This window comes from Triticum aestivum, chromosome 3A (assembly GCF_018294505.1).
Source record: "Triticum aestivum cultivar Chinese Spring chromosome 3A, IWGSC CS RefSeq v2.1, whole genome shotgun sequence".
Classification (NCBI taxonomy): domain Eukaryota; kingdom Viridiplantae; phylum Streptophyta; class Magnoliopsida; order Poales; family Poaceae; genus Triticum; species Triticum aestivum.
In genome coordinates, this window is record NC_057800.1 from 750,455,448 (window position 1) to 750,465,574 (window position 10,127).

Here is a 10,127-nt window from a genome sequence, read left to right on the forward strand (position 1 = left end):
GGACTCTCGTCAAGTAAGGAAGTTGAGGAGAAATATTGGAAGCAATCTGGGCAATCAAGGCCCCAAACAAAATGAACATAATGCTCTGGACGTTCGCACAAAACTGTCTCCCATCTGGACTTCAGTTACGCCATCGGAATATCCCCACAAATCCTGCTTGTGTGCATTGTGGGAGAGACGAGAGTATTGAGCATTGTTTGCTGTTCTGTCAGTTTGCTTCCGAGGTTTGGAACAAGGTCAAAAAATGGTTCGACATCCACCTATGTCGCAAGAACTTCCACTCAACGAAACAGTGGCTATTCGATTTCATTGACAGAGCATCACCGGAGCAGTCCACTGTTTTGGCAATCACTGTATGGCATATTTGGGAAGCGAGGAATGCGGTAAGGAATGGTGAAGGTAATATCCATCCACACCGTGTTGCCTCAAAGATCCATGCTTATGTTGATTTGGTTCTGCTGCATCTCTTTAAGACTGTTGCGGGGCACAGTCGTGAGACACCATCAAGTTCATCGGTTAAATGGTCTCCGCCGCCGCCCGGATCAGTCCTTATTAACGTCGACGCATCTATCTTCTCAAACCTACACAAACTGGGAATTGGCATCCTGATTCAGAACCACAAAGGTGAATGCTTGGTCGCCTGCACCGAGCCACTTAAAGGGATGGTACAGCCAGAACTTGCTGAAAGCTGGGCGCTCCGTCAAGCTGTGATTCTCGCCCGTGATGAGGGACTGACCTCTGTCATTTTCGCTTCTGATTGCCTCTCCTTAGTACAACGAGTGAACTCTTCATCCATAGACAGGTCTGAAGTGGGTGTAGTAGTGTCAGATATTAAGCGTTTGGTTGCTTGTTTTTCTTCTGTTTTCTTCTGCCATGTCAAGAGGTCGTTGAATGCTGCTGCTCATACACTAGCTAGGGCCTGTGAGTTTGCTAGTTCAAAATTTGTGTACTATTCTACTCCAGAATGTATCAGGCAAACTCTTTGTACTGATGTATACTAATTAATATAATGCAGCATTCTCTCTCAAAAAAAAAACCTTCACGAACCAGAAGTGATGAATAAGAAGCATAGTAGTACATGTCAGTGCTTGAATGGATACTACTGAAATATCCCCTGAGAATCCAAAAAAAAAAGACATTGCCAAACAGCATATACTGGTTGGCGGCACATAGGGACATATTCAGGAATCAAGCATGTGCTTTTCTTAGAGCTAGTAAATTAGTGATGTTATTCTTCGTACCAAAATTCTAATCAGCAAAATTATTGGGCCAGCTCAGAAAATGGAGACTGTTTAACAAATAGTAGCATTATACATGTAATTCAATAAACATATGTTGCAACAGCTTTGCTTCTCATAGCATCACCAGATTGGTGCATGCGCTTAGTTAGATAGTGGCGGTGTTTGTCTGCCTTTCAATCAATATACGAAAAATGCTTACGATTAGCATGAAGGGAAATACTCACGTCAAAATCCCATTCACTATAGAGGTCAGGATCATCTACATTCCCCCATATGTATGCATAGGCGATCATTGTATCCGACGAATCCTGCAAATCCGAAGTACTCAATCATCTTTCCGTGGAACAGTCTAGTGAAGAATTGCTCCCTAAGTGCCAAACGAAAAGTGATCTTTCATGATAAAACAAAACCAATTGATAGATGGTCTATCTGCATGCCCCAAAGAAGAAGGCTCAATCATGAAAAGGGGTGTCAGGATAACTGATTTGAACTAAACATTCCACTGAATTTTGCAGTTCGGCATGAATCCGGCTACCATGAGCTGAAGCAGAGACCTAGGCCGGCGAATGGACTTACGGTCAGTGAGATGCCAACAGCTTCCCTCACATACTCTTCATCTTCAAATGTGTCCAGCACATCAAGCTCCCCATCAGTGATCCCCTTCCAAACCTGTAGCGTAGACACATGAACAGATTGTCACTCGTTCTGCACTTCAACCGTTCCATACTGACAGTACTCGCCACTGTTCACATCTTAACTTGTAGTGGACAAACTAAGAAATTAACACCAAGTATACAGGATTTGTGTGTGTGCGATTGCATGCACCTTTCCAGGGACTTTGTTGCCGTCTACAGGGAGGATCGCCGGGTAGACTCGGCCCCTGATGTTGAGCCTCTGGTTGCGACAAAAGCAACGTGAGAATAGCGACAGGGGACGCAGAGGGAGAGGGAGAACACATGACGAACACCGGGAGGAGTGGACGCTCACCTGGGCGAGAACCGCCGCAAAGGACATCCCAGGCGGCAGTGTGATGTCCTGCACGTCATCACCGGCACCCTTGCCGTCGCCTTCGCCTCCCTATCCTCTCCGAGCGGACAACAGTCGCCGACACCACTGTAGGTGAATCCTCTTCCGCGGCCGGGAGCACCGGGAGGCCGAGTCGGTCGAGGACGCAGGGGAGGAGGCCCTGTCGGCCTCCGGGGAGTTGCCAGCGATGTGGGCGGCCCCGTCCATCGAAAGGGGCCCTGTTGGAGTTGAAGCCCCGCCGCTGGACCTCCTTCCGCGCCTTGTAGATCGCCTCCATGTCGTCTCCGGAACAGGATTCGGCCCCTACCTCGCCTCCTCGACCAGATCTGAAGGGAGATTTTCGCTGCCGCGCCTGGCGTCGTGTGCATCGCAGCCCCATCTCGCTCAGAACCGGCGAGGAACGCCGCCACCATGTACTTGGAGTTGAAGCTCCGCAGCTGGACCTCCTCCCGCGCCTCCTACATCGCCCCGGCCTCACCTCCTCGGCCGGATCTTGTCGGAGATCGCAGCCGCCGCGCCGGGCATCGTTTGCATCGCGGCCAGCCTCGACCTCCAGCTCGTCTCGCTCGCCAGCAACCGAAAAAGGGACCGCGGGTTGAATACCAAAAAGGACAGGGACTATTTTGCAAAGTTGCTGACGATGGACGACCAGAAACACTATTTGCTTTACTAGCAAAAAAAAGTCTGTGTGTTGCAACGCGAGAGAAAACATAACACACACTCTTAACTCAACAACCATCACTCAAGACCACAATAGGTCCATCTCCTTTATTTTTGCGAGGCATCATATTTGTGTTGCCGTTTATCCTTCTTCTCACCCTCGCCGGCGATGGCCTCGGTGTTCACACGAAACAACAAAAATCGTGTGTTGAATATGGTTAATCCTAAGGCGTCTCTCTCCCTCTCTTCTCCCTCCCTCTCTCTCTCTCTCTCTCTCTCTCTCTCTCTCTCTCTCTCTCTCTCTCTCTCTCTCGCTCGCTTGCTTTCTCTCACTCTCGCGATGAGAAATCTGTTGTTTTCGCCTACGACATTTTTCAGAGGTATGCATGTGTAGTTATCAATGTTTTCTTTTCCGTATATGGTTATAGTGTGGTGTTTATTTGCAATCCGGATCGCTGCCGGTATAAAAAAACGAATCTTGTGCTATAAATTATAAGTTTGCTTCCATAAAATATTTAAAAAATATTTAACAGGTAAAATTAACATCATATTTAGATTCCACACATTTTTCTACTAAAATTTCATATATAATATGTTAAAAACGAAGTTACGGTTTAAAAGATACAGATAATTTAGAAAATCATTTGGTTTGACTCAATAATATTTAAAAATACTTAACAGGTAAAAATAATCTCATATTCATATTCTACATATTTTTCTAATCAAATTTCATACATAACATGTTCAAATCGGAGTTACGGTTTAAAAGATATGGATGATTTTAAAAAGCATTTATTTGACTTAAATACCGCGGATGAATTACCTAAAACATCAGGGGATTGAAAATTGTAAAATAACTGTGATAATGGATCTTGCACCCAGGTATGTGGATCTTACATAGATCTTGCATGATTTATTTAGAATAATATAACTGTGACAACAAACTACTCCTGCCCGGACACAAACATGATTAAGGCCTTGCTGTTAGCCTTAATCTTGATTCCATGTGTTTGCATATTTGAGTTTTGCATGTAGTTTAGTCTGGGGTCTCAAGTGTCCGGTGAAGTTTCAGCTATACGCGTGATGGAGGAGAGATGCCGGGCTGCCGTGCGCTGCGGCGAGCATGGTGAGATGCTGATGGCGACGAGAAGTCGCGGTGCTGTTTGATGCAGCATAGTCGTGTGAATCGACAAAACGCAAGAAGGGTTGAAGCAAGACCGGACGGCTGGACGGATTAGTTGGAGGTGACGTTCAGTACGGTACTAGCTAGTCAGGTGACTCGGTTAGTTAGTTAGTGCATGGAGGAGTCAGTGTAGTTTGCATGAAATGAGTCCAAGCCGGTGGCTCTTGGCCGTGTGTGGGTGGCGCTTGGATACGAGTGGATGGCATTACGTGCATGTAGTTGGTGATTACCATCATGCATGGAGTTAGTTGGAGTAGTGGCTAGATGTGCTGGCCGGTTAGTGCGTGCGTGATGGCCGGACGTGATGGCTGGCAGTGTGCCCTCCTGTGTCAAGTGAAAACGCTTGATTAAAAACTGAAAACTATCATCCTAGCCCATCAGATCGAGGACGTACAGCAGAGATCGGAGATGGGAATATGGCCATCCACTTAATAATTCTTTTGCACATAACCCCGCGTGCTTACGTTCTGTCTTATGAAAGATTTAGCGAACTAGAAAGAAAAGAAAAAAGCAAAACGAATCTCGACCCAGGCGAGGGCGAGACTTGGCGGCGGCTACTGGACTGCGACTTGGAGGCCGGTGCCGCACCCCTAGCGACGGCGACTCGGAGGCCACGGTGGAGCAACGACGCGACCGCGATGCCCCCAGGCGATCTGGCGCGCGCTGGCGGTATCCCCACCCAACGGCGACGAGACGGCCACCGAGATGACCCTGGCCAAGGCGACGTCCACGACCCAGCGACATGGCGCTGGCCCAGGCGAGGGAGACCCTGTGGCGGCGGCCGGCGGCGCTGCCTCCATGCGACGGCGACCCGGCAACTTGCTTGCCCTCTGGAGCTGTTGTTTTGCTGTAGATTAAAATTGTTGGTGTTCTTGCTGTAGCTGACTGAATGGTGATGTACAGATAAGATAAATCTTTGTTGTTTTGTTTCACCTGAAGTGAAAGTGAGAGTGGGTATTCAAAAAACACGTGAGTCGATGTACATACAGAAACATTTGCTCTTGCTATTGCTGTTGTTTTGCTATCCACGTCGATTTGGATGTACATTTAAGTATGACCATGTTGCTACATAGTGAAATATTTGGATGTACAAACAACAGCTTCAAAAAACACTTGAATTAATTTGGATATATACAAGAAATATTTGCTCTTTTGCTACTGCTGTACATACTGAATTTGCAGATTTACAGAATGAATGTGAATTGGTTGCAGAAATATTCCCTTGTTAAAAGTGAGGCATGTACTGGTGATTTAACATCTTTTGTCTTGCTAATTTCAGAATTCCGTAAGCCACATGTGCTAAAACCAACAGGACGCAACGTTAACCAATGAACCTCTTGTGCCTTATTATCCTGTCTAAGTCTAACCCTTTTTAGTAAAAGCGAACAGTTGCCAGCCAAAAGATAGCAGCAGGAGGAGTAGGCAGGGGATCCTGGTAAGCTCAATGCCCTCTGTTATCTACAAACCTTTCCCACACTTGACATAAGCAGGCGATGATTTCAACATCACTTGTACACAGTAAACTGGAGCAAACAACTTGCCGTGCGAAATATTATTCTTGCATCGCGAAACAAAATTTCTCTCTGGCCATTTTGATGAATCTTCAGACATAAATATTCAGAAATACAATATTCGGACATAAATATTCAACAGAACTACAATATTTGGAAATAAAATAATAATCTCCTAGGAAATATAAGCGGAAAGTTCATGTAAAATCCGTCCAACACATGAGCTTCAATGCAAAGTTGTCGTTCCGAAATGCATCGTGGAGTTGGAACAAGACCTGCAGTTTGACATAAACAGATAAGTTTGTGTCTGTGTATACATTTTGAAAGAAAAATAAATTGTATGGTCATGAAAAGTACCAGTAGTTTTCTTAGTTATTGTTAGGGCAATTACGGCTAGCATGGAAGCCAACTTGCTTACACTTCTTGCACGTTCTAGGCACTTTCTTTTTTTGTCCACCAATATTTTTCTTCCCCTCTCCATCCTTATTTTTCTTCCCTTCTACATCCTTATTTTGATGCCCACCCTTGTCTAAGTGCCCCTTAATTCTTTTGCATCTCCCTTTTGTATGGACATCTGTTGGTGGATGAATTTCAACTTGATTAGGCATAGTACAACCAATATATGCCTCAAACTCATCTTGTCTACTAGGATGATTGGCAACAACCCTTTTAGAAACATTTCTTTTCATGTCGATGAGAATGTTTCTTATTGCTTCCAATTCTTCAGGAGAGTGTTCAGCCAACCTAATTGTATCATCCACTGCTTGGTGTATCTCAGAAACCATTTTTCGCTTTGCCAAATCAGAGGAACTACTTTCATTCTCTTCAAGAAAGTTGCCGTAGCTATCATATAGTACCCTCCTATTAACCGTTTTCTTCCACCTATTTAGAATAAAATGGCTAGGTAGCTCATTCATCTTTGTGAAGGAAATATGCCCTAGAAGCAATAATAAAGTTATTATTTATGTCCTTATATCATGATAAATGTTTATTATTCATGCTAGAATTGTATTAACCGGAAACATAATACATGTGTGAATACATAGACAAACAAAGTATCACTAGTATGGCTCTACTTGACTAGATCGTTAATCGAAGATGGTTATGTTTCCTAGCCATAGACATGAGTTGTCATTTGATTAACGGGATCACATCATTAGGAGAATGATATGATTGACTTGACCCATTCCATTAGCTTAGCACTTGATCGTTTAGTTTGTTGCTATTGCTTTCTTCATAACTTATACATGTTCCTATGACTATGAGATTATGCAACCCCCGTATACCGGAGGAACACTTTGTGTGCTACCAAACGTCACAACGTAACTGGGTGATTATAAAGGTGCTCTACAGGTGTCTCCGAAGGTACTTGTTGGGTTGGCGTATTTCGATATTAGGATTTGTCACTCCGATTGTCAGAGAGGTATCTCTGGGCCCTCTCGGTAATGCACATCACTTAAGCCTTGCAAGCATTGCAACTAATAAGTTAGTTGCAGGATGATGTATTACGGAACGAGTAAAGAGACTTGCCGGTAACGAGATTGAACTAGGTATTGAGATACCAACGATCGAATCTCGGGCAAGTAACATACCGATGACAAAGGGAACAACGTATGTTGTTATGCGGTCTGACCGATAAAGATCTTCATAGAATATGTGGGAGCCAATATGAGCATCCAGGTTCCGCTATTGGTTATTGACCGGAGACATGTCTCGGTCATGTCTACATAGTTCTCGAACCCGTAGGGTCCGCATGCTTAAAGTTTCGGTGACGATTGTATTATGAGTTTATGTGATTTGATGTACCGAAGGTAGTTCGGAGTCCCGGATGAGATCGGGGACATGACGAGGAGTCTCGAAATGGTCGAGACGTAAAGATCGATATATTGGACGACTATATTCGGACATCAGAAAGGTTTCGAGTGATTCGGGTATTTTCGGGGGTACCGAGGAGTTACGGGAATACAAGGAAGAAGTAATGGGCCTCATGGGCCAAGTGGTGGAAGAGAGGAGGCAGGGCGCGCGGCCCCCCTAGCCCAAACCGAATTGGACTAGGGGGCTGTTGGAAATATGCCCTAGAGGCAATAATAAAAGTATTATTATTATATTTCCTTGTTCATGATAATTGTCCTTTATTCATGCTATAACTGTATTATCCGGAAATCGTAATACACGTGTGAATACATAGACCACAATATGTCCCTAGTGAGCCTCTAGTTGACTAGCTCGTTGTGATCAACAGATAGTCATGGTTTCCTGGCTATGGACATTGGATGTCGTTGATAACGGGATCACATCATTAGGAGAATGATGTGATGGACAAGACCCAATCCTAAGCTTAGCACAAAGATCGTGTAGTTCGTTTGCTAGAGCTTTGCCAATGTCAAGTATCTCTTCCTTTGACCATGAGATCGTGTAACTCCTGGATACCGTAGGAGTGCCTTGGGTGTATCAAACGTCACAACGTAACTGGGTGACTATAAAGGTGCACTACAGGTATCTCCGAAAGTATCTATTGTTTTATGCGGATCGAGACTGGGATTTGTCACTCCGTGTAAACGGAGAGGTATCTCTGGGCCCACTCGGTAGGACATCATCATATGCGCAATGTGACCAAGGAGTTGATCACGGGATGATGTGTTACGGAACGAGTAAAGTGACTTGCCGGTTACGAGATTGAACAAGGTATCGGTATACCGACGATCGAATCTCGGGCAAGTAAAATACCGCTAGACAAAGGGAATTGAATACGGGATCGATTGAGTCCTTGACATCGTGGTTCATCCGATGAGATCATCGTGGAACATGTGGGAGCCAACATGGGTATCCAGATCCCGCTGTTGGTTATTGACTGGAGAACGTCTCGGTCATGTCTGCATGTCTCCCGAACCCGTAGGGTCTACACACTTAAGGTTCGATGATGCTAGGGTTATAAAGGAAGCTTGTATGTGGTTACCGAATGTTGTTCGGAGTCCCGGATGAGATCCCGGACGTCACGAGGAGTTCCGGAATGGTCCGGAGGTAAAGATTTATATATAGGAAGTCCTGTTTCGGCCATCGGGACAAGTTTCGGGGTCATTGGTATTGTACCGGGACCACCGGAAGGGTCCCGGGGGCCCACCGGGTGGGGCCACCTGCCCCGGGGGGCCACATGGGCTGTAGGGGGTGCGCCTTGGCCTACATGGGCCAAGGGCACCAGCCCCTAGATGCCCATGCGCCAAGATAAAGGAAAAAGGGGAGAGTCCTAAAGGGGGAAGGCACCTCCGAGGTGCCTTGGGGAGGATGGACTCCTCCCCCCTCCTTAGCCGCACCCCTTTCTTGGAGTAGGGGGCAAGGATGCGCCTTCCCCTTCTCCCCTGCCCCTATATATAGTGGAGGGGAGGGAGGGCATCTATACCTGAGCCCTTGGCGCCTCCCTCCCTCCCGTGACACCTCCTCCTCTCCCGTAGGTGCTTGGCGAAGCCCTGCAGGATTGCCACGCTCCTCCATCACCACCACACCGTTGTGCTGCTGCTGGATGGAGTCTTCCTCAACCTCTCCCTCTCTCCTTGCTGGATCAAGGCGTGGGAGACGTCACCGGGCTGTACGTGTGTTGAACGCGGAGGTGCCGTCCGTTCGGCACTTGATCATCGGTGATCTGAATCACGACGAGTACGACTCCATCAACCCCGTTCACTTGAACGCTTCCGCTTAGCAATCTACAAGGGTATGTAGATGCACTCCCCTTTCTACTCGTTGCTGGTCTCTCCATAGATAGATCTTGGTGTTACGTAAGAAAATTTTGAATTTCTGCTATGTTCCCCAACAGTGGCATCATGAGCTAGGTCTATTGCGTAGATTCTTTGCACGAGTAGAACACAAAGTAGTTGTGGGCGTTGATGTTGTTCAATATGCTTACCGTTACTAGTCCAATCTTGTTTCGACGGTATTGTGGGATGAAGCGGCCCGGACCGACCTTACACGTACTCTTACGTGAGACAGGTTCCACCGATTGACATGCACTTGGTGCATAAGGTGGCTAGCGGGTGTCTGTCTCTCCCACTTTAGTCGGATCGGATTCGATGAAAAGGGTCCTTATGAAGGGTAAATAGCAATTGGCATATCACATTGTGGTTCATGCGTAGGTAAGAAACGTTCTTGCTAGAAACCCATAGCAGCCACGTAAAACATGCAAACAACAATTAGAGGACGTCTAACTTGTTTTTGCAGGGTATGCTATGTGATGTGATATGGCCAAAAGGATGTGATGAATGATATATGTGATGTATGAGATTGATCATGTTCTTGTAATAGGATTCACGACTTGCATGTCGATGAGTATGACAACCGGCAGGAGCCATAGGAGTTGTCTTTATTTTTTGTATGACCTGCGTGTCATTGAAGAACGCCATGTAACTTACTTTACTTTATTGCTAAACGTGTTAGCCATAGAAGTAGAAGTAGTCGTTGGCATGACAACTTCATGAAGACACGATGATGGAGATCATGATGATGGAGATCATGGTG

The 10,127-nt window shown here is 45.9% G+C and overlaps 1 protein-coding gene across 1 annotated transcript; it reads right to left on the reverse strand.

The window, feature by feature from the left end:
- Nucleotides 1-1,099: 1,099 nt before the first annotated feature.
- On the reverse strand, nt 1,100-2,255 carry LOC123057387 (AIG2-like protein C). The gene is made up of 5 exons (XM_044480387.1): nt 2,229-2,255; nt 2,067-2,135; nt 1,818-1,910; nt 1,466-1,549; nt 1,100-1,114 (listed from the first exon to the last, which is right to left on the reverse strand). The coding sequence occupies exons 1-5, from the start codon at nt 2,253-2,255 to the stop codon at nt 1,100-1,102; spliced, it is 288 nt and encodes a 95-aa protein (XP_044336322.1).
- Between the last annotated feature and the right edge of the window lie 7,872 nt (nt 2,256-10,127).

What these genes read in the sequence shown, in the direction of transcription:
- LOC123057387 (XM_044480387.1), bottom strand. Translation starts at nt 2,255, where the DNA reads ATGTCCTTTGCGGCGGTTCTCGCCCAG. An exon ending in GCAACAAAGTCCCTGGAAAG is followed by an intron (nt 1,911 to 2,066) that starts GTGCATGCAATC and finishes TCTACGCTACAG; the next exon opens with GTTTGGAAGGGGATCACTGA. An exon ending in CTGTTGGCATCTCACTGACC is followed by an intron (nt 1,550 to 1,817) that starts GTAAGTCCATTC and finishes TCGGATTTGCAG; the next exon opens with GATTCGTCGGATACAATGAT.